At 46.9% G+C, this 24,620-nt stretch overlaps 1 protein-coding gene across 1 annotated transcript; it reads right to left on the bottom strand.

Moving 5' to 3' along the window:
- Positions 1-14,415: 14,415 nt before the first annotated feature.
- gprc5ba (G protein-coupled receptor, class C, group 5, member Ba) lies at positions 14,416-21,589 on the bottom strand. The gene is given in 11 exon segments (XM_056288456.1): positions 14,416-14,576; positions 19,936-19,996; positions 19,998-20,021; positions 20,023-20,078; positions 20,567-20,696; positions 20,698-20,724; positions 20,726-20,805; positions 20,808-20,840; positions 20,843-21,230; positions 21,232-21,441; positions 21,443-21,589. Coding segments are annotated over 11 exon segments (1,290 nt in total). The 5' UTR covers positions 21,563-21,589.
- Positions 21,590-24,620: the final 3,031 nt, after the last annotated feature.

Here is a 24,620-nt window from a genome sequence, read left to right on the forward strand (position 1 = left end):
CTACAATGGCATAAATAGTCATACAAGAATGAAATTTGGCAGAGAGTATCCTGATACATAGGGGGAAGCAGGAAAATATGATTCTGGGGCTTGCTGCAACTCAATTTTAAGATATCACCCACACCATCCCCAAAAAGACAAAACAGGTACTGGCAGCCTGACAAATTATCATCAAAATGATTATTCTTCAGCACTTTATGGTGAATATGTATGCCTCACTTGTGTATAGACAACTTCCCTAGTTCTTAAGCTTCAATTTGAGCCCAAGATGACCTTTCTATCTCAAATATTACTCTTGCTGTGGCCGAAAGTCTTCACTATAGGCCTACAGTACCTCAAATATGAAAAAAGCAGATATGTACAGTGCATTCGGAAAGTATTCACACCCCTTCACTTTCCCCACATTTTGTTATGTTACAGCCTTATTCCAAAATGGATTAAATTCCTTTTTTTTCTTATCAATCTACACACAATACCCCATAATGAGAAAGCGAAAAAGGTTTTGTAGAAATTTTTGCAAATTTATTAAAAATAAAAAACTGAAATATTGCATGTACATATAAGTATTCACACCCTTTACTCATTACTTGGTTGAGGCACCCCTGGCAGCGATTACAGCCTCAAGTCTTGTTGGGTACGAAGCTACAAGCTTGGCACACCTATATTTGGGGTACTTCTCCCATTCTTCTCTGCAGATCCTCTCGAGCTCTGTAAGGTTAGATGGGGAGCGTCGCTGCACAGCTATTTTCAGGTCTCTCCAGAGATGTTCAATGGGGTTCAAGTCTGGGCTCTGGCTGGGCCACTCAAGGACATTCACAGACTTGTCCCGAAGCCACTCCTTCATTGTCTTGGCTGTGTGCTTAGGGTCGTTGTCATGTTGAAAGGTAAACCTTCGCCCCAGTCTGAGGTCCTGAGCACTCTGGAGCAGGTTTTCATCAAGGATCTCTCTGTACTTTGCTCCATTCATCTTTCCCTCGATCCTGACTAGTCTCCCAGTTCCTGCTGCTGAAAAACACCCCCTCAGCATGATGCTGCCACCACCATGCTTCACTGTAGGGATGGTATTAGCAAGGTGATGAGAGGTGACTGGTTTCCTCCAGATGTGACGTTTGGCATTCAGGCCAAAGAGTTCAATCTTGGTTTCATCAGACCAGAGAATCTGGTTTCTCATGGTCTGAGAGTCCTTTAGGTGCTTTCTGGCAAACTCCAAGCGGGCTGTCATGTGCCTTTTACTGAGCAGAGGCTTCCGTCTGGCCACTCTACCATAAAGGCCTGATTGGTGGAGTGCTGCAGAGATGGTTGTCCTTCTGGAAGGTTCTCCCATCTCCACAGAGGAATGCTGGAGCTCTGTCAGAGTGACCATCGGGTTCTTGGTCACCTCCCTGACCAAGGCCCTTCTCCCCCGATTGCTCATTTTGGCTGGGCGGCCAGCTCTAGGAAGAGTCCTGGTGGATCCAAACTTCTTCCATTTACAAATGATGGAGACCACTGTGCTCTTCGGGACCTTCAAAGCTGTAGAGATATTTTTGTACCCTTCCCCAGATCTGTGCCTCGATACAATCCTGTCTCGGAGGTCCACAGACAATTCCTTTGACCTCATGGCTTGGTATCTGCTCTGACATGCACTGTCAACAGTGGGACCTTATATAGACAGGGGTGAGCCTTTCCAAATCATGTCCGATCAGTTGAATTTACTACCGGTGGACTCCAATCAAGATGTAGAAACATCTCAAGGATGATCTGTGGAAACAGGATGAACCTGAGCTCAATTTTGAGTGTCATAGCGAAGGGTGTGAATACTTATGTACATGCAATATTTCAGTTTTTTATTTTTAATAAATTTCTACAAAACCTTTTTCACTTTGTCATTATGGGGTATTGTGTGTAGATTGATGAGAAAATAAAGGAATTTAATCCATTTTGGAATAAGGCTGTAACAACAAAATGTGGGGAACGTGAAGGGGTGTGAATGCTTTCCGGATGCACTGTATGATTTCCATTGCCATGGTAATTGTGGGCTGTATCAGAAGCAGCCTGAATACCACAAGGCCACCACAGATTGAAGGTATGTATTAGGTTCTAGACCAGTGACTAAGCATTGTAACAATGATTAGAATATTTATTAAACTGATATTTAACAACCTTAACATGATTTAAGCTAGTCTCTTTAGTTTTAGCTAGCTAGCAAGCACAATTTTGCAATCAAGCTAGCGAGGTTGCAATATTCATGAGGTGTGTTGTAGCTACAGTTGGAATACTATCAGTCTGCACATTTGAGGTGATAAGAGAAATAATTGTAATGCAAAGCATTATATTTGAATCAATGTGAATTGGCACACTGAATAGTACTCCCTATTTCATTATTGCAATACTGATTTTAAGATGATTGCATTGTGAATCAGTCAAGATGCCAAAGAGACGACAAGATGATGAAGACTGGACACCTTGCCAGAGTTCGTCAAAGCAGAAGAAATAGCCACTGCCCCAGTCACCTCTGGGAAATTGCATTCTGCATGGTTGTAAGGGGACAGTAAATGTTAAGTTTGTAGCCTTTTCTTCTAAGGCTGATCCACTTAATGCATTTACTGAAATCCACGACATGAAAAACAAACTTTTGACACAAACGTCTGACTGTGGTGGCATGCCAGATGTTTGTGACTCAATTCCTGATGAATTATCTGCTGATTGTGGGTATCATGAAAACTGTCAACGCATTTTTTTCTGTAATGCTAACCGTGCTTTAACAAGAAACTGTCAAGCAGAAAAAATACACTACTAGACCAACACGTGAGCATGTGGATTCTTCCGTTTTGTTTGGAAATTATTGCATATTCTGCAAAAGTGGCACAGTGAAGCAAGCTTCTGGCAATAGATATAGCTTGCAGAAATTCCAATCAAATGCATACACAAATATTGAGCACAAAGCTATGGAACTAGGTGATGAGGATTTGTTGTGCAAAATCCAGGGAGTTGATTTATTTGCTAAGGAGGCTCAATTTCATGACTGCTGTCGCAAGCAGTACTTAGTAAAACGACCACCTCAGCTTGACACTACAGCTGCAGCGGATGAAATAACTACAAAGAAGGGAATGATCGGTAAAGCTTTCAATGGGGTGTATGTTCATATAAAAACAGAAGTTATTCAAAAGGGTCAGGTTGTGAAACTTGCTCATCTTACTGTTTTGTATAATGAAACCTTGAGACAATTTGGAGAAGAAGCTCCTGCTCAGATAACAAGCCATAACCTGAGACTAAAAATCGAATGCTGTCCTGATCTCAAAGATAGTATCGACTTCTCATCTTGCCCATACAAAGACACATTAGTGTTTTGTACATCCCAAGAATCTATGAAGACGACAGTGCGTTCAGCTTATGAGATGGGAATTACTGATTGGAGTAAAGAGATCAGTCATGATCTTCACAAGAAAATCCTAAAAGCCTTCAAAAATTCTGAACCACTCCCTTGGCCTGCTAGAGCTCAGGATCTCCCTGACCCAAAAGAGGAGATTCCTTCTGAGGTTTTCCAATTTGTTTTAAACCTAATCTGCGGTGAGAGGAAGCCATCATATCGGGAGGACAATCTGGCATCATCAATTTCTCAAGACATCTGCAGAGCAGTTACAGCAGGTCAATGGAAGATGAAGAAACACATCTTACTATGTATGACACTACGCCATCTCTTCCGATCCAAGAGCATCACCACTCTGATAAATAGACTTGGCCACTGTGAGTCCTACACATACTCAATAGAACTTGAAACGGCTCTGGCAAATTCAATTGTGGAAAGTGCTTCATTAATCAGCAACTCAGATGTTATCAAGAGACAACCTGATGGAGCAGTCTTCCATTGTGACAGGGACAATTTTGATCAGCTAGTATCAGATGTATATGGGGCAGGGTCCATTCATACCGCTGTAGGCATCTACCTGCAGGATCAAGGGTCCTGTGCAGATGCAGTAGCTCTGACCACAACACAGCCGACACAAGAGTCAGCCTACACTAATCCGAACACTCAACCTCCAAAAAAACAACGATCATTTAAAAGTCCTGCTCAGGAGTTGCCAACTTACTACAAGCGGAAACGATCTGAACCAGCTAACTTGGAGTCATCCAATTCAAATAACACATCCACATACCACTCAAAATCATCAGATAGTGATATAATTTGGGTCATTGCTCGTAAAATCAACTCCGGCGATCAGCACATCCCTGGTCTGTCAGGTTGGGTGTCTGTTACTGGCCGTTCTCCAAAATGCCTCACCACAATTGGGTATATCCCATGATCAATGCTCCCATAACCGACTTGACAACCATTCAAGAATGCCTTAGATGCAGCCAAGTCGCATCCTCTGAAGCTGGACAAGAGTACACCATCAGTACATTTGACCTAGGTGTTTGCATGAAAGCCTACCCTCTAATATGGAATGAACCTGAAAAATATAAAAAGCACATCATCCTCATTGGTACACTCCATTGCTGTGGAGCTTACTTGAAAGGTATAGGCCAAAGATACTGTCAAGGGAGTGGATGGGTCGAAGTGGCTTTGGAAGCAAAACTGATCACCACAGGCTCTGTGGCTGGGGTCACTGATGGAAAGAATTGGGACAGAGCTATGAACACACACAAGTCGATGCTAGAAGGTCTTGAGAGACTCCTCTATGACAAGTATCTGGAAACTCACGGAGCACTCTCAGCTGAAGGTACATTTTTTCTGGAAAAACATACCCCGAATGAATCTACTCTAACTGAAGTTCTATCATCGGCTGATATATCTCACCACATAACAGAATACAATTCATTTAGAGAAAGAGTGAGAAAGGGGGAGCTGGGAGAAACTGGCCGGTTTTGAATGGAATAGATGGACTGCATCTGGCTTGTCCTGTCAATGAACAGCGTAATCAAAATGAATGACTATGATGGGTACAAAGCTGCCATAAACATCATGCCAGACCTCTTTTTCTGCTCAGATCAGAAGAATTATGCTAGATTCCTCACATACTTTGGATGCTTTCTTGAACACATTGAGGAAACACATCCTGGTTCAGAGAAACTTTTGCACGCTGGAGCAATCAGTGTAGCCAGATCACATATCCCAGGCAACCGCTGCCACGTTGACAAAACAATAGAGGAGACAGCTATGAAATGGCTTAAGTCAAACTACACGAAATTATCTATATGCATCATACTCAATTAGACAAAAAACAAAAACAATTCCCGTAAATGAGAAAAAATGATTTATTTAAATTAAATTAAAATAATATATTGAAATGATTAAAATAAAGCAGACATAACTCATAACAGAATACAGTAAACAGACATAAAAAATAAACCTAATCTAAAACAACATCTTTCTGCATTACATATTCCCTCAGCTTCTTCTTGAATCCAACTCTGCTGGTAACTGAAGCCAAATGCTGGGGAAGTCCATTCCAGGAGGTAATTGCCCTGTACATTACAGTCTCTTTTAAGGCATCACTTCTGGGTTTAGGCAAGGTGAAATGACCCCCCCAGCATGTCTATTGCCATAGTCATGACCATCACTAGTAAGCTACAGCTGAGAGGAGAGGCAAGCAGGTTTGCGTAGCATATAAATGTTTTTCATAAACAGAATCAGGGTACAAGCTAATCTCTCAATGACTCTCATCCATGACAGTTCTTTATGCATTCTTTCAACGTTGTTTCTAATTGACAAATGCAGAGTGAGTCTTGCAGCTCTATTTTGGGTAAGCTGGATTTTATTTAATTCTTGTTTAGATGCATTTGACCAGATTGCTGGGCACTCCCTCTAATGATTGAAATACTTCTGCTCATTTCTGTTACAATATTATTAATGTGAGTAGTCCAAGAGAGTGTTTCATCATGTAACCCCCAGCAATCTGGCCTCCTTCACTTGTTCAATATCAGCACCTTGCAAAGAACTACACGGTCTGTGTTCCTTTCTTTGAGCATGCTTTGAGCAAATAACAAGACATTTCGTTTTGGATATATTCAGTTTTAGCTTATTTTCAGTGACCCAATTAGAAATCTGCATTAACTCATCTTGAAGTAGACTCCTCAAGTCTGTGGCATTCTTTGCGGAAGCATATATTGTAGTGTCGTCTGCGTAAATTGCCGTGTGAGCATTTTAAAAAAATATGTGGCATATCGTTTACAAATACCGAGTATAGTAGAGGTCAAAGGCAACTTCCTCGAGGAACACCGCATTGTAGTGTCTTAATTCTTGACAAAGTTCCTTTAAACATGACACATTGTTTTCTGTTGAACAGGTAGCTTTTCATCCAGTCAATAGCTGAGAGTTTGAAACTATACGCTGCTAGTTTTATAAGTATCAGTTCATGGTCTAAGATATCAAAAGCTGCGCTAAAATCCAACAGCACTGTTCCAACCAATAATTTACTGTCAATTTGTTTTAGCCAATCATCTGTCAATTGTGTAAGAGCTGTGCCTGTTGAATAGCCAGTTTTATAAGCATGTTGAAAGTCAGAATTGATGCAATTAATAGAGAAGTAAGTTTGAATTTGCTTAAATACAATTGTTTCCATAAGTTTACTCAATACAGGTAAAAAACTTATTGGCCTATTATTTGGTCCAGTGAATGATTCTTTTCTATTTTTCGGTACAGGGGTAACCTTCGCTACCTTTTATACTTGAGGAAAAATTCCTTCATTAAAACTTAAATTGAAAATATGACAGATAGGACTAGCCACAATTCCAGCTGACGGCTTTAAGAGTGTGCTGTCTAGATTGTCATGACCACAGGGTTTGTCGCATTTTAATTTGGAAAATAGCTTTTCAATTTCCAAGATATTAGTGACCAAAAACTCAAATTCACATTCTTTGTCCTGCATGATATGTTTTTTTTTATTTTTATAATTGAATCAGATAATTTACCATTTACAGGCTGCATGTTATTTCTTATAGTGTTTACTTTACTTATGAAGTACTCGTTGAAATAATTTGCCATTTCTAGGGGCTTGGTGATGAAGCCATCACCCGATTCAATAAATGATGGCGTTTTGCCCATTTTATTTTTACCCATGATTTGAGTGAGAGTACTCCAAAGTTTTTTACTGTCCTTTTTAAATGTCTTCAATTCTAGATTGGTAGTATGGTCTTTTATTTATTTATTTATTTAATTTGGTCACTTTGTTTCTTAAAACAGCGATATGCTAGCCAGTCCTCTGAGTTCCCTGAATCAGCTAGAGAGGAGGAAGGGTAGGCATGTGGAGGTGAGAGTTGGAACTTTGAATGTTGGCACTATGACTGGTAAAGGGAGAGAGCTGGCTGACATGATGGAAAGAAGAAAGGTAGGCATACTGTGTGTGCAAGAGACCAGGTGGAAGGGGAGTAAGGCCAGGAGTATTGGAAGTGGGTTCAAACTCTTCTACCATGGTGTGAATGGGAGGAGAAATGGGGTAGGGGTAATTCTGAAGGAAGAGTATGTCAAGAGTGTACTGGAGGTGAAGAGAGTGTCAGACAGAGTGATGAGTATGAAGCTGGAAATTGAAGGTTTATTGCTGAATGTTATCAGCGCATATGCCCCGCAAGTTGGGTGTGAGATGGATGAAAAAGAAGAATTCTGGAGTGAGTTGGACGACATGGTGGAGAGGGTACCCAAGGAGGAGAGAGTGGTGATTGGAGCGGACTTCAATGGACATGTTGGTGAAGGGAACAGAGGTGATGAGGAGGTGATGGGAAGGTATGGAGTCAAGAAGAGAAATGTGGAAGGACAGATGGTGGTCGATTTTGCAAAAAGGATGGAAATGGCTGTGGTGAATACATATTTCAAGAAGAGGGAGGAACACAGGGTGACGTAGAAGAGTGGAGGAAAGTGCACACAGGTGGACTATATCTTATGTAGAAGGCGCCATCTAAAAGGGATTGGAGACTGCAAGGTGGTGACAGGGGAGAACGTAGCTAGGCAGCATCGGATGGTGGTCTGTAGGATGACTTTGGAGACCAAGAAGAGGAAGCGAGTGAAGACACAGCCGAAGGAAGACTGTTGTGTGGAGTTCAGGCAGGAGTTAAGACAGGCACTGGGTGGTAGTGAAGAGTTGCCAGATGGCTGGAAAACCACTGCAGAAGTAGTGAGGGAGACAGCTAGGAAGGTACTTGGTGTGTCATCAGGACAGAGGAAGGAAGACAAGGAGACTTGGTGGTGGAATGAGGAAGTACAGCAAAGTATACAGAGGAAAAGGTTGGCAAAGAAGAAGTGGGATAGTAAGAGAGATGAAGAAAGTAGACAGGAGTACAAGGAGATGCAGCGTAAAGCAAAGAGAGAGGTGGTGAAGGCAAAGGAAAAGGCATATGGTGAGTTGTATGACAGATTAGACACTAAGGAAGGAGAAAAGGACTTGTACCGATTGGCTAGACAGAGGGACCGAGCTGCAAAGGATGTGCAGCAAGTTAGGGCGATCAAGGATAGAGATGGAAATGTGCTGACAAGCGAGGAGAGTGTGCTAAGAAGGTGGAAGGAATACTTTGAGGGGCTGATGAATGAAGAACATGAGAGAGAGAGAAGGTTGGATGATGTTGGGATAGTGAATCAGGAAGTTCAGTGGATTAACAAGGAGGAAGTGAAGGCAGCTATGAAGAGGATGAAGAATGGAAAGGCAGTTGGTCCTGATGACATACCTGTGGAGGCATGGAGATGTTTAGGAGAGATGGCAGTGGGGTTTCTAACTAGATTGTTTAACACAATCCTGGAAAGTGAGAGGATGCCTGAGGAGTGGAGAAGAAGCATACTGGTACCAATTTTCAAGAACAAGGGCGATGTGAAGAACTGTAACAACTACAGAGGTATAAAGTTGATCAGCCACAGCATGAAGATTTGGGAAAGAGTAATAGAAGCTAGGTTAAGAGGAGAGGTGATGATCAGCGAGCAGCAGTATGGTTTCATGCCACGAAAGAGCACCACAGATGCGATGTTTGCTTTGAGAATGTTGATTGAGAAGTATAGAGAAGGCCAGAAAGAGTTGCATTGTGTCTTTGTAGATTTAGAGAAAGCTTATGACAGATTGCCGAGAGAGGAGGTGTGGTATTGTATGAGGAAGTCAGGAGTTGCAGAGAAGTATGTAGGAGTGGTGCAGGATACGTATGAGGGAAGTGTGACAGTGGTGAGGTGTGCGGTTGGAATGACAGATGGGTTCAAGATGGAGGTGGGATTACATCAAGGATCGGCTCTGAGCCCTTTCTTGTTTGCAATGGTGATGGACAGGTTGACGGACAAGATCAGGCAGGAGTCTCCATGGACGATGATGTTCACGGATGACATTGTGATCTGTAGCGAGAGTAGGGTGAGCCTGAGAGGAGAGCCTAGAGAGGTGGAGGTATGCACTGGAGAGAAGAGGAATGAAAGTCAGTAGGAGCAAGACAGAATACCTATGTGTGAATGAGAGAGAGGACAGTGGAATGGTCAGGATGCAAGGAGTGGAGGTGACAAAGGCATTTGAGTTTAAATACTTGGGGTCAACTGTCCAAAGTAATGGGGAGTGCAGTAGAGAGGTGAAGAAGAGAGTGCAGGCAGGGTGGAATGGGTGGAGAAGAGTATCAGGAGTGATTTGCGACAGAAGGGTACCAGCAAGAGTTAAAGGGAAGGTTTACAAGATGGTTGTGAGACCAGCTATGTTATATGGTTTGGAGACAGTGGCACTGACGAAAAGACAGGAGGAGGAGCTGGAGGTGGCAGAGTTGAAGATGCTAAGATTTTCACTGGGAGTAACGAAGAAGGACAGGATTAGGAACGATTATATTAGAGGGACCGCTCAGGTTGGACGGTTTGGAGACAAAGCAAGAGAGGCAAGATTGAAATGGTTTGGACATGTGTGGAGGAGAGATGCTGGGTATATTGAGAGAAGGATGCTGAATATGGAGCTGCCAGGGAAGAGGAGAAGAGGAAGGCCAAAGAGGAGGTTTATGGATGTGGTGAGGGAGGACATGCAGGTGGCTCGTGTGACAGAGGACGATGCAGAGGACAGGAAGAAATGGAAACGGATGATCCGCTGTGGCGACCCCTAATGGGAGCAGCCGAAAGTAGTAGTAGATGTTTGTCGCAGAGGAAAACAATTTCATAAATTCATATAGGGCAGCTTCAGTATGAGTAGACTCAAATACACTGTCCCACTGTATGTTGTACAGGTATTCAATAAATGCATTATCACAGAATTTTTTATATATTCTTTTATACTATATCATTTTAGGCCCTGCTTTGGGGACTTTCAACTTTTCTTGCCACAGCAATCATGTTGTGATCGCTGAATCCAACTGACACCGAAACAACTTTTGAGCATTTATCAGCTAAATTTGTAAAAAGATGATCTGTGCAAGTTGAGGATAATACACCTGATTTGTTGACGTTTATTCTGGTTGGTAGGTTTACGATTTGGGATAAGTTACATACAGTGGTGACGTCATTAAGCTTTCTTTTCATAGGGCAGTTTTTTGAGAGCCAGTCTATGTTTAGGTCTCCTACAAAATAAATTTCTTTGTCTGTGTCAGACACATTCTGAAGCATTGAACAGATTTTTTCAAGATGTGCCGCGTCAGAGTTAGGTGGTCTATAGCAGCAGCATACTAGTGATGGCTTGAGATGCGGCAGGTGAACCTCAATCCAGATTGCTTCCCCATCTGGCCAGTCAAGATCTTGTCTTGTTTTTGTTGGAATGTGTTCTTGTCTATAAAAGGCCACTCCTCCACCGTGTCTGTTTCTACCGAGTCTAATTATATTGTAACCTTGTATAGTTACCTCCGTATTGTCAACTGATTCGTCCAAATGAGTTCCAGAAATTGCGACTATGTGTGGATCATTTTCAAACATAATAGTACTCAACTCCTTTACCTTATTTTTCAGACTACGAATGTTCACGTGGGCGACTTTAAGTCCTTTTCTATGGCGCTTAGTAGACATTTGTTTAGGTAACAAAAACAGGGGGCATTTGATGTTCTCATCAACACTTTGAATTGTGCGAGTGGAGCAGAGAGTAGTAGGGTCAGTTCTGAAGATTTGGAGAGAAGAGATGTCAGATCAATAAAAAAACAACAGAATAATAAAAAAAGAACACAAAACTCAGAAACATATAACAAATCGCAAGAACACGTGAATAGAACAACAGCATTGAGCTCCTGTGTACGTTTGTCCAAATCCTTCAAGCTCCTGAACACTTTTGCCTGCTCAGGTGTACCATTTAGCTTTATGTAAACTTCGCAGTTGGAAGTCCATGTTGCTGGTATTTTCTTTCCACCTTGCGTAGGTATCGAGCTCTTTTGGCAATGTCCGCGTTGTTCTTGGTTAAATGTTCATGAAGGTAAACATTTGTTCCTTTGAGCACCTTGTCGCAGAAGACTGATTTTGAATTTTCTATTTGCAAACCTCATGATGATGGCTGCCGGCTTGTTTCTGTCTTTCTGGGGGAGAGGGTGACAAGACAAGCTCCTATACTGTCCTTGTTCATTGGAGGAACTCCACCACCCGCTCCTGGTCGCTGGGCCTTGCGCCCTCCCCCTTGGCCCCGCATTTCACCGCGTCAGCGAACGACCTGGGTCGCGTCGGTTGGCCAGTGACAATGACGTCGTTCAGTCGAGCGCATCGTTCTAGCTCCCATAATTTACTCCCCGGTTGCGCAATCTTCACATCTTCCTCCCCATTGTTCTTCGTTAGTTTCCTTTATCGCGTCCAATTAAAGTGTCTCGCTTATTTGTCATGGCTTCCCTTTGGTGTCCGATGAACTCCACCGATCTCCTTAAGCCCTCATTTGATCTCTTTAATTCTTCGACGTCTCTTTTGGTGGCCATTCTGCGGCAGCCCTTCTACCAGCACCGGGCTCGCCCCTCTCGCAGTCCTCACCCGCGGCTCACTTAGTCGGTCAGCTGTTAGCTAGCTAGCTAACAGTGTCCTGTTAGCTAGCTAGCTAACCTAGCTAGGTTAAACCGTTTAGCATTAGCAACCGCGCGGACAACGTCCGACGGAAAATTAACTCGGATGTGCATCCGGGGGGAGGGTTTAAACTGGTTTTTAGACGGGTGAATCATACAACAGATGTCGAATAAATGTCAACTAGTGACTCCGCTCTCCCGACTTGCTGCCTCCTCCGCCAAACCGGAAGTGGAATGTTGCGATCGCGAGGACGGAGTGGATTCTTGGCATATTCCCGTTATTCCTTGAGCCGGTGGCGCCTGTGCGGAGGACGCCGTTGGGCGTCCCCTGCAGTGACGGGACACAGTAGTAGGGTGTCCGCATGATGCACAGCGTTCATGACCAATCCTGTCGCTCACGCACTTGTCCTTCCAGCGAGCCATGGCGAGCGTCACGTCTCTTCTTCTGCAGGTGTTTGGCTGCCCGGGAGACAGCTGCCTCTGGGTTCGGTAATAAAACAGCCCATTTCATCCAGGGGGGGATCTGATAGGGCAGCCAGCCGCACAGACGCTGAAATTGGATAAGACTGCGGCAGTCAGGAGTGGGCGAGGAGTTAGGTGGACACAGATGGATACGGACTGGTTTTGGGCTGCGCTCCCAGTCTCTAGATGCAACATACTAGAATTTGTCAAATCTGGGGCCGGGAGTGAAGTAATGTGGCAAGAATCAAAGTTCACCTTAAAGTCGCAGACGGAGGCGACATGTGCGCTTGAGACAGTTTCTATATTAGATTCTCAAACCGGCACAAAACAAAAAAACAAAACAATATGCACTCTAAAACGTGAAGACCAACAGTATTTTGAAGCGTTTCAGTCAGCAGACGGGGTCTAAAATGTATTAAAAAAAACAAACACGCTACGTCCCCCTGGCGAAACTCCTCACTGTCGGGTGAAAAGAAGCGGCTGTATGTGTCGTGGTCGCTGCACCAGCGCCTCCTCTGGTCGGTCGGGGCGCCTGTTCGGGGGGCGGGGGGGAGGGGACTGGGGGGAATAGCGTGATCCTCCCACGCGCTACGTCCCCCTGGTGAAACTCCTGTCAGGTGAAAAGAAGCGGCTGTATGTGTCGTGGTTGCTGCACTAGCGCCTCCTCTGGTCAGTCGGGGCGCCTGTTCGGGGGGGGGACTGGGGGGGAATAGCGTGATCCTCCCACGCGCTACGTCCCCCTGGCGAAACTCCTCACTGTCAGGTGAAAAGAAGCGGCTGGCGACTCCACATGTATCGGAGGAGGCACGTGGTGGTCTGCGGCCCTCCCCGGATCGGCAGAGGGGGGTGGAGCAGAGACCGGGACGGATCGGAAGGCCGCCATCCCATTGACATTTTGGATTGTGCCAAAGCCCAAGAGTTATAGTCACGTCTGAGATCACGTGACTGTTTGATGTATTTTCTTCTAATTTAATTCCAACATATGACGAAATGGGTCCATCACATTTAGTCGCTAATTAGCCGTTATCTGGGGGACCCTTTGCGCTCAGTAGCAAATACTCCAGGGCCTCTTAATTCACGTAGCACATGTTAATTAGCATGATTTACCCGGTATACCAGTGCACCATTTAGAGAGGGGGTGGGGGGGGTGAAAAATGACAGCATCCAATTAAAAGTTAACTACAAACATGACACTTTTATTGAACATATTTTTTCCTGAATGAGTTACAGAAACGAGAGAGTTAACTGTGTATCTAATCAGGGGAAACAAGTTCTATACATAGGCATGCTGCGTCACTGCACAGTCACAGCTGTGGAAATTGATATCGGCCCTGTCAGCTGCCCCTGGTGGGGCAGCGTGAGGGCAAGACAACTCAGGAGTGTACAGGCAAAGACAAGTCAAACCCGGGAAGGAGGGGGTATTCATGGGCCGCCCAGGGGGACGACAAACTTCACATAGAGAACCGCTGTACAAGCGTCACCATTTTTCTGTAGTCGTCTGAACGTCCTTATCTCTCTCTCTCTATTTTCTTTTTTTTTAACCCTTTGAGTCTCCAACCTAGTAGAGGGAGTCGAGGTCTGCGGGTGTGTCCCTTCAAGATTCCTGCTGGAGCCAATTTGTTTGGGAGCACAGATTTCAGACTGCCTCCCCTGACTTGTATTTCTTTGCCTCTCGTGAAGTCTCTCTCGGAAAAAAAAAAGCTCCCCCTCGTGAAAGCACAAAATTGACATAATTGTGTCATCTGATATACACTGACGAGTATGATTGCTGTCACATGACCTTGACATAAATAGAATTAGTATTCAACGGTACGTCTGAGAAAGGGCTTACATGTAGAAATGGTGATGAGCATGCACAGATAGGTAGTCAACAAGTGCAAAATCTACGAAGTCACATCTTAATTATGTTTAATTTTTTTATTTTTTCTTTCTTTCTTTCTTTTCTTTTTTTTTTACTCCACATTTAAGTGAAAACGTCACATTGACACCTTCCCCCTCACCTCGGGGGGAGATGACTCTCCGCGGTTGTGTCTCAGTGCCGACCGTCCGAAACCCTGAGGACAGTGCTCCTTTCTTCCTCGGCTAAAGGATCTGGGGGCCCACGGCTTGGTCCCGATCCCGGAGAGCCGTTGAGTGGAGTCTGGCCCGGTGGGACAAGACCTGTCTGGGCTCGGAGCAGGCCCACCACTCCACTTCTATTTCAGTATGCCCAGTGTGCGAGACCTTACCCATACGGTAGCAATCTGTGAAGGGCCACGAGAAGGCCCAGTAAAAGCCCACCACTCCCGTCCCCTCTTAGTTAGGGTCTACTGTGAGATCAGGGGCTCACCAGTACAACCACCACTAGGGTCAAAGTGGATTATGTCTACCCTCGCCTCTCTTCCTCACTGTAGTGACCCTATCATATCAGATACAGTCATTATTGAGTGTATGAGGTGTGAAACACTGTTCATAGCCATTGTCCTATTTCTGAGAAAAGTGGTACGCTTGTTTTCCCCCATAAGAGCAACAGCGAACCACTGTTGACAGTCAGTAAGACCGGTGCAAAGAATGGGACGTCCAAGTTGGATCCCGATAATGGACACATCATACCAGTTTGTTGAACAATTAATCAAAATAAAAAACAAATACAAATAAAAGCATGTCTAGCGTCTGTAAAACAAGTCCAAAAAATACTAGTTAAAAAAAAAAGACACCAGCAAGAGAAAATAAAAGCATAATATGACAAGCAAATTCATGAACGCAAAGCAATTCAGTTAGAAATCTTCCCAAAATAAAAACAGTCTGCAGTAGTCAGGTATCCAGTGGTTTTATACGACACTGGTGTCTACATTTAATCTACATTAAAAAAAAAAGAAAGAAGGTAACAACCCCAAAAAAAATGCTTTACGGCACTACTTTGTACTATACAGATAGATTGTGAAATGTGTGTGTGTGTGTGTGTGTGTGTGTGTGTTGGGAGGGGAGTGTTGAAATGGAGACTCTGTCGTTAGGGAAGCATCCATCTTGGCATAGGGATGTTGGCTCGCTGGCTGAGCCGCCACAGCAGTACAGACAGGAGAGGGAGAGAGAGAGGCTTCTCTGCATACAGAAGACAGCCACACACAGCACTGCCCTCCACACACACACACACACACGCACACACGCACACACACATGCACACATGCATGCACACATGCATGTGTGCATGCATGTGTGCATGTGTGTGTGTGCATGTGTGCAAAACAGTCCCAGCAGTCTGCAGACAGACTCACTCACAGTAGTGGCGGGAGCCATTTTCTCACGCGGATCGGAGGCTGACCGGAGGAAGTGGCAGGGATGCCGCTGTCACGTGGGGCTGCATCCCTCGCCACCTCTTTCCTTTTCGCCCCTTGCCCCTTCTCCTCCGCGTGAGCTTGGATTTGTTCCCTCTCTTTTTACCTGACACCGCACATCTGATCCTTTCTCGGGCTCGCGGAGAGCTGCCCAACACCAGGCCCCGGGTTCATAAACGCAGTCCGCCACTCACGGTTTGGCGAGTGTGTCGGTATCGGGGGGCCCGTCAGCATTGTTCCTGGTATATCTCTGTGCCTAGCTGGGAAGTAATGTGTGAGGAAAGATAAATGTAGCACCAGAAGCCAACCCTGACTGAATTGTCTTGTCATCTCCCGACATGCATAAATTCACAACACTCGCACACGCAGGCGTACAAAGAGAGAGGGGCTGAGTACGGGCGACCATTTCCTCGGTCTGGTTCTCTCTGACATAAAGTGACAGTTTGCGCTGGCTGGTTCAGACTCCCACTGGCCACAGATGTGGGAGAGCAACAGCAGTCTGACCTAGATTCACAAACTGCTAAATCCCGCTGACTGACCCCCCCCCCCCCCCCCACCCCATCAAATCCGGACCCACTCTGTCCCATCTGTTGAAACAACAGTTCATTAGCAGCTTCTAGTCGGCTTTGATAGGTGCTCCCAGTCTGTCGCGGCGTTTTTCTTCACGCGTGCGTCCGCGGTGGACTTTCGTTTTAACTGCCGTTGAGGCCTCACAGTTTGATTTGCAATTTTGGGCTCTTGTCCACGGAGGTGGGTGATTAGGCGAGCTGAGAAGTGTGGGTTATATTCACAGTAGATACAGCGTAAAGCCAACAGAAGCAGAGCGACAGGAGGGCAAGTGTTCGCCGAGGAAGCCGAGGTGCACGGGACAAGGAGACTGCAGACCAGGAGGATATGTCGGAGTGGTATGTGTCCAGAGTTTATGATACAGCGTATGTATTATCATACAGAACCTCACATACACACCTTCAGAGGCGGGGGTTTTTTTTGGCGGTGGGGCTGGGCTGGGCGGGGTGGGTGGGGGGGTAGGGGGGTGAGGGGTGCTTCACGACTTGCACACTTGGTCCCCTGTGCTCTGTCTGCACCTGCAGCATGGATGGATGGAGGACAGAGCGAATATTTCTGCTTCAGTGCCAGCACTTTGAGGCACTAAAAAAAAACCCATTTTGACTGACAGAGAGAGAGAGAGAGAGAGAGAGAGAGAGAGAGAGAGAGAGAGAGAGAGAGAGAGAGAGAGAGAGAGAGAGAGAGAGAGAGAGAGAGAGAGAGAGAGAGAGAGAGAGAGATACAGAGAGAGAGAGAGAGAGAGAGATACAGAGAGATACAGAGAGAGATACAGAGAGAGAGAGAGAGATACAGAGAGAGAGAGAGAGATACAGAGAGATACAGAGAGAGAGCGAGAGATACAGAGAGAGATACAGAGAGAGAGAGAGAGATACAGAGAGAGAGAGAGATACAGAGAGATACAGAGAGAGCGAGAGATACAGAGAGACAGAGAGAGAGAGAGAGACAGAGAGAGACAGAGAGAGAGAGAGACGAGAGAGAGAGAGAGAGAGAGAGAGAGAGAGAGAGAGAGACAGAGAGAGAGAGAGACAGAGAGACACAGAGAGAGATACAGAGAGAGAGAGAGAGATACAGAGAGAGAGAGAGAGATACAGAGATACAGAGAGAGAGCGAGAGATACAGAGAGACAGAGAGAGAGAGACAGAGAGAGAGAGAGACAGAGAGAGAGAGATACAGAGAGAGAGAGAGAGAGAGACAGAGAGAGAGAGAGACAGAGAGACAGAGAGAGAGAGATACAGAGAGAGAGAGAGAGATACAGAGAGAGATACAGAGAGAGAGAGAGAGATACAGAGATACAGAGAGAGAGCGAGAGATACAGAGAGACAGAGAGAGAGAGACAGAGAGAGAGAGAGACAGAGAGAGAGAGAGAGAGAGACAGAGAGGAGAGAGAGAGAGAGAGAGAGAGAGAGAGAGAGAGAGAGAGAGAGAGAGAGAGAGAGAGAGAGAGACAGAGAGAGAGAGAGACAGAGAGACACAGAGAGAGAGACAGAGAGAGAGAGAGACAGAGAGACAGAGAGACAGAGAGAGAGAGAGAAATAAAATAATACATTTCACAGTTTCCAGGGATGCTTACTATGGCATCATCTCAGGGGAGCAAACTTGGATGAAAGAAAAGAATAATGTCTGTTGATATTTTCAGAGCCAAGGCAGCTTATTTATATATATATATATTTCATATGTATATATATATATATATATATTTCAATATATATATATGTTTCATATGTATATATATATATATATTTCATATGTATATATATATATATATTTCATATGTGTATATATATATTTCATATGTATATATATGTTTCATATGTATATGTATATATGTTTCATATGTATATATGTATATATATATATGTATTTCATATGTATATATATTTTTCCTTATCATTTTGCAGTGATACCAAAAATGGAGTTTTAAACCCTCCAGGAGACGTTAGCTCTGTCCTCCACACCCTGCTTTCCACTTTCTCTCAAACACACATAATAGTTGGCGTAAGTTGATTGGCACACACAGTCAGTGTGTAAGTACTCAGTCTATACACACAGGGAAAGGGCCGCGTTGGCGTTTATGTTGAAGTCCACTCCAACCAGGCTGGCCCCAAGTCTCAGGGCCCTTCGTCACTCTTTCTTCGCCTTTCTTCGCCATCCTCTTCGCCCGGTCTTTACCTTCACCACAACTGCCTCCCTGTGTAAGTCGGGGGTGCGGACGGCACTGTGAGAGAGCAGGAGACAAACCGAGTTTATCAACCCCACACCTGCTACGAGGCATGACACAGTCATGCAGGGCCGGATTAAATGGACGGATTACACCAGGCAGAGCATTTTTTCTTGGGCCCCCCCCTCCCCCCACCCCCAAGCAAGCACATTTTGATACTTTGTAAAAAAACAATATTACTTTTAACTGCCACGTGGTTATCATGGTTAATTAGTTAGGTATATGTTTTTGTTTCTTATCTATTTATAGTTTAAAATATTTTATGTTAAATATTTTTCATTTAGACCAACAGTTGATGTTTTATCCGTCTGTCTGGGCCCCCCCCCCCTGTGGCGCTAGACCCTAAGTTTGCCTATGCCTAGATCCGGCCCTGCAGCCATGTGCTTCTCGGGCTTGAAAGTGAAACGCAAGCACACACATGGATGCCATTCTCATCTAGGAGAATGAAAGCGGCCTCTCAGGCATTCTCCCTCAATTCCCTTTCTAGGCAAACTCAGCAAATCAACAAGACACTGCTCGGGAACATGGTCAACAAACCATGCTGGTTTTAGCGTTTCAGCCGGTGCACCCAGCATGCTAGCAGAGCACTGCCTCAGCATTTTAGTCTCCAGACTCAAACAGAGCACCTCCGCTTGTCTGGCCTTCATTTGTGTCACAGTGGTTGGAAGGCGGTCGGTCGCCTATGCCGGCCACGGTGGCCATCCATCCTGGCCGAATGGGGAGCCCGACAGGCCCCGGGACACAGCGGCATCATTCAGCAGAGAGACGGCGTCGCGGCTGACTCGCCCCGCACAAAAACCTGCTACTCACACCCTTTCATAAAGTGACCCCTCGAGCCCATCAGTACACAAAATAAACACACACGTCCCTTGTGTGCTTTTATTTCGTGCGTAAATATATAGACAGAGAGGGGCGTCTGGGTTAGCGTAGCGGTCTATTCTGTTGCCTAACAACACGGGGGTTCGCCGGTTCGAATCCATGTGTTTCCGCCGGCTTGGTCGGGCGTCCCTACAGACACAATTGGCCGTGTCTGCGGGTGGGAAGCCGGATGTGGGTATGTGTCCTGGTCGCTGCACTAGCGCCAACTCTGTCAGTCGGCATGCTTGTTCGGGGGGGGGGGGGGGGGGGATCGTTTGATCCTCCCACGCGCTACGTCCCCCTGGTGAAACTCCTCACTGTCAGGTGAAAAGAAGCGGCTGGTGACTCCACATGTATGGGAGGAGGCATGTGGTAGTCTGCAGCCCTCCCTGGATCAGCAGAGGGGGTTGAGCAGCGAGTGGGACGGCTCGGAAGGGTGGGGGTGATTGGCCGGATACAATTGAGAGAAAAGGGGGGGGGCGATATATATATATATATATTCACATACACACACACACACACAAAATCCCTCCCTCGTTCTCATTCAGCATCGTGTACTCTGGAAGGCCCAAATGTGCATGCGGATTATGCAGCAGCTGAATGAGAGAGTGAGTGCGGTGTGTGAAATGTGCGAGCGGTGTGTACCTGTGACTGTGATGCTGTACTCACCGCTCCCCCCGTTCAGGATCATGGTCATCTCGGTGGGGCTGGTACACGTTACTGCGGAAGGGGGGCGCTGGGCCTGGCGCCAGTGTTACCGTTATGGTGGCCACCACCGCTCCTCAGGCCTGGCAGAGCAGGACAGAGAGACGGCCATTAGAGAAGTCACTGTGATCACTTCTATACTCTCTCTCTCTCTCTCTCTCTCTCTCTCTCTCTCTCATCTCTCTCTCTCTCTCTCTCTCTCTCTCTCTCTCTCTCCCTCCTTCCCCTCTCTCCCTCTCTCTCCCTCCCTCCCTCTCTCTCTCTCTCTCTCTCTCTCTCTCTCTCTCTCCCTCTCTCTCCCTCCCTCTCTCTCTCTCTCTCTCTCTCTCTCTCTCTCTCTCTCTCTCTCTCTCTCTCTGTATTTCTCCCCTGCCATTCTTGTCTCTTCCTTTAAAGTCTTACTACGTAACCCTGCCGCAGAGGGAGTGTTGTCTGGTAGTTATTCCCAGCCATGCATGGTAATATGGTCTCTTTTCCATTACTCAAAATGGCCCACATTCCACTCGCTCACCCCTACCCATAGACGGAAGCATTACGCGGGTCTGCTCTGCTACACTGACGTGCACGGTACCTGCAGTGTTCTCGTCGTTGTATCCGTAGCCCTGGTTCTCCACAAACTGCCTGTGGGAGAGGGGGATGTCCTCGTCGAAGCTGGTCTCCCTCATCCGCGTTGAGTTCTGGGAGGTGTCGAAGTAGTCGGGGGGCGGTGGGCTGTGGCGGGGGTCTCAGGGCAGATGTGGGCCTCGGGGATAGCGTGGAAGAGCAACAGCAGCCAGCCCTGGGCCACCAGAGCTATTGCCAGGGCCGGTCGTTCCAGTCAGGGGACCTCCCCAGCCAGGCATTGCATATAGGTAGAAACCGACCCAGGCAACCCAGAGGAGCAGAGACAGCAGGCAGGTCACCAACAGCCAGACGGCATTGCAGCGCCACTGGCACGTCTTACCGCACAGCGCCAGGGAGGCGGCGGTTAATGCAGCTAGCAGAAGGGCTAGCACATAGCTGCAGGCGAGCGAGAAGTCCAGAGGCAAGTACTGACAGGCAGCACGGCCTTCTCTCAGCACGGTCAGAAGCAGCCACTCAGCAGCGATGATGCCCTGCACAGAACTCAAACCCAAGGCCAAGCCTGTGAGGGCACATCCCCCCGGGCTCCGACGCTCCCGGCCTAACCTGCGCAGACGAACACCTTGTACCAGCAGGCAGGAAAAGCAGACCGCGAAGAGGAGGCCCCAAAGAGCCCCTGCGGAGGAGACACAGTGACTCGTCCTGCTCAATTAGGTAGGCAAAGCTCAGGGCAAACAGGCCTAGGATACCGAGGAGCAGCAGGAGAACGGGCCCGACGCCACTGCGCTTCTCCGCCTCGCTGACGTGGCGTAAACGGCAGAGTAGGACCAGTGCCAGCAAGATGGACGCCAACGCCCCGCCAGCAGCTACCGACTCAACAGCCACGGCCCCATATGGAGTCCAGGTCACAGAGAAGGGTATAGGGGCGCACCAGGCCCCATCCACAGCCCCGGGGCAAAGTGCCAGAGGTATCCTCCGAGTCCTGGCCGTGAATATGATGGGTCATAGAGAGGAGCAGGAGCGGAGAACGGGGGTGAAAACGCCATTTCTGAAAGACCAAGAAAACACAAAAAACAGAGAGATTTATGCAGAGAACACGGGCGGGCGAAAAAACAAGAGAGCAAGTCAAGTGAAAGGAGAGAAAAAGACAGAGTCTTTGTGGTGCCCGGATAGTCGGAGAGCAGCCGAGCTGAGCTGTCAGTATTTCCCCGCACTAATCCGCTATCTGTGAGCAACAATGGGGACGATCTCAAATGGCTGTTTTAACAAGGAAACAAAGTAGCAGTAGCTCACACAGCGAGTGACTGTTTCCACACATGTCACAAAAACGTGCACAAAAATTGCGCACACACACAGAGCAATGGACAAATTGGACACACACACACACACACACACACACACACACACACACACACACACACACACACACACACACACACACACACAACACACACACACACACTATCATCATTAAAAAAAATGGCCAACCAACAGAAACACCAGCAATTCTCTGACATATCTTTCTTTTTTCACGCCACCCAAAACAGACAACAAGGACAGAGTCTGGGCGCTTTTAGCACTTCAAAACATTTCAAATTTATGATTTCCCCAGACCGGACCGGACCGGGCCGGGCCAGCGCCAGGGCAGAGCCAGCCCCCCCCCTCCCCGGCTGCCAGACGACGGACAGGAACATGGCAGCATCATGCATACTTTCATGAGAACACACAGCGCTGCAGAGAAAGGATCTGGTTCTTCCAAGCAGCCTCACTCACCAGCAGACATCCGAGGGTCACCCGGGAAATGTGCGACGCACACAAATACCCGGCGTGCAAAGTACACGAGCATGCAGATTGCAAGTGCACGCTTTTGTGCACAGCCAGCAGCGCCGTGTGTGTGCAAGGGGAAGACGTGGAGGCCGTCTTGGTGACCCGGTCACTTCACACCAGACAGACACATGCCCACACAAACGCACAACAACACATTTGGCTCGGCAAGATGGTTCCCAGGAAGAGCGTCCCTGTCTTTGCCCCAGGTAACCTAGTGTTTCATAGTAGATCAGCCCAGAAAGTACACACACAGACACACACAGACACACACAGACACACAACGCTAACAAGCCCGGTTGCTGTTGACATCATGTCAGACGTGCTTTCTTAGCTGCCTCACGACTCTGCGCTACATCACCATCACAACCTCCCACAAGAGAGAGACGGGCACACGTCCAGCCGGCTACGCTCGGAGGCGGGTTGTTTGGTTCAGCCGGCTTCAGACTAAACCGAGCTTCGAGGCCATCGCTGAAACGCCTCCTCCCGCTGTCCACAAATAGACTGTAATACAATATTTACATACCGCAGAAAGGGCACTGGATGTCCCCCGGGCCACATACCCTCTCCTAAAGCTAGTCGGCCAGTGGAGCCACCGGGGAAGGGAGCTGGAGTTAACCACACACCAGCCAGGGGGTGAAGGGTCGCACACAATCCTTCCAGCAGAACCGGGGGGCAGACAGTAAGAGGGAAGGGGGAGAGAGGAGAGAGGGGGGGGGGGGAGTAGAAAGACAGAAAGTAGGGCTGAATTTCCCCCTGTGGACATCCTGATTTGGCTGAACAATCAAAACTTTGATTGGGGAAATTGGACATGACACGTTCCCAGAAAAGGCTTTCTTTTTTAGGGATTCTTTCCCCCCCCTTCCCCCCCCCCCAGTCGCACTTGGCCAATTACCCCACTCTTCTGAGCCGTTTCCGCTCGCTGCTCCGCCCCCTCTGCCGATATCCAGGGAGGGCTGCAGACTACCACATGCCTCCTCCCATACATGTGGAGTCACCAGCCGCTTCTTCTCACCCGACAGTGAGGAGTTTCACCAGGGGGGACGTTAGCGCGTAGGAGGATCACACTATTTCCCCCCCTCTCCCCCCCTGAACAGGTGCCGCAACTGACCAGAGGAGGCGCTAGTGCGGCGACCAGGACGCATACCCACATCTGGCTTCCCACCCGCAGACACGGGCAGTTGTGTCTGTGGGGTCGCCCGACACAAGCCGGGGGTAACACGGGGATTCGAACCGGCGATCCCCACGCCACCCGCGGACGCCTGAGGCTGCTTTCTTTTTAACATTTCATAATCTTCTGATGTGATGTGTTGGGCGCACGCTGCACATCTGTCTGCATGTGTGTGCCTTTGGTGAGCGCATGCTGTTGCGGTGCCGACCTTCGCTGGCCAGGCCTGTTCAGAACCATCCTTGGTGAGGGGAGAGGAGGATGAGGACACATAAGTACAGGAAGGTAAACGAGGCCTCACGCCCAACGTTTGACCTTCCGTTGTCGCTGTGGTAATCTAACGGCGGTGCGCTACCGCGTACACTGTAAAACACTCACATACGCTCAGGGACCCGCCTAGTCGTTTCGAGCCACGAGGATCCAAGCCGTGGAGGTGCCGGTTTTTTAGAACATGCTCGGTAACACTTTCTATGAAGCTTGCATCTATAACGCCCTATAAGCATCTATAACGCCCTATAAGCAATCTATAACGCCCTATAAGTGTAGCTATAAGTCAGTGTAAGATCATTATAACCATGTTGTACGCCCTCACAACACATCGTAACCACCTTTATGACACATTATGTCAATTTAAAAACGGATTTATGCAATATAAATATGTCATCATTAGCCTGTTTATCTGTCAAATGTCATAATGCATCATAGTCAACTTGTTTTGCTGAAGTTGTGGTAGAGGTGCATAATGACACTTCAGTGCTATTTCACAGGTCTTCAGCCATAGCCTTAGTCATTGTAATACACGTTATAGGAAAGTATGGGCGTTATAGATGCACTAGATGCTTATAGGGCGTTTATAGATGCTTATAGGGCGTTATAGATGCTTATAGGGCGTTATAGATGCAAGCTTCATAGAAAGTGTTACCGAACATGTTTTTTTTATAATTTTAAAGGTAGTGGATGTTTACAGCTTATGAATTGTCATTATTGCAAGTGCCCTCAAGGTCCCAGAGGGCATAACATCAAAAAGTGTATAATAGCGCGCGTGTGTGTGTGTGTGTGTGTGTGTGTGTGT

This window comes from Lampris incognitus, chromosome 10 (genome assembly GCF_029633865.1).
Source record: "Lampris incognitus isolate fLamInc1 chromosome 10, fLamInc1.hap2, whole genome shotgun sequence".
Lineage (NCBI taxonomy): Eukaryota > Metazoa > Chordata > Actinopteri > Lampriformes > Lampridae > Lampris > Lampris incognitus.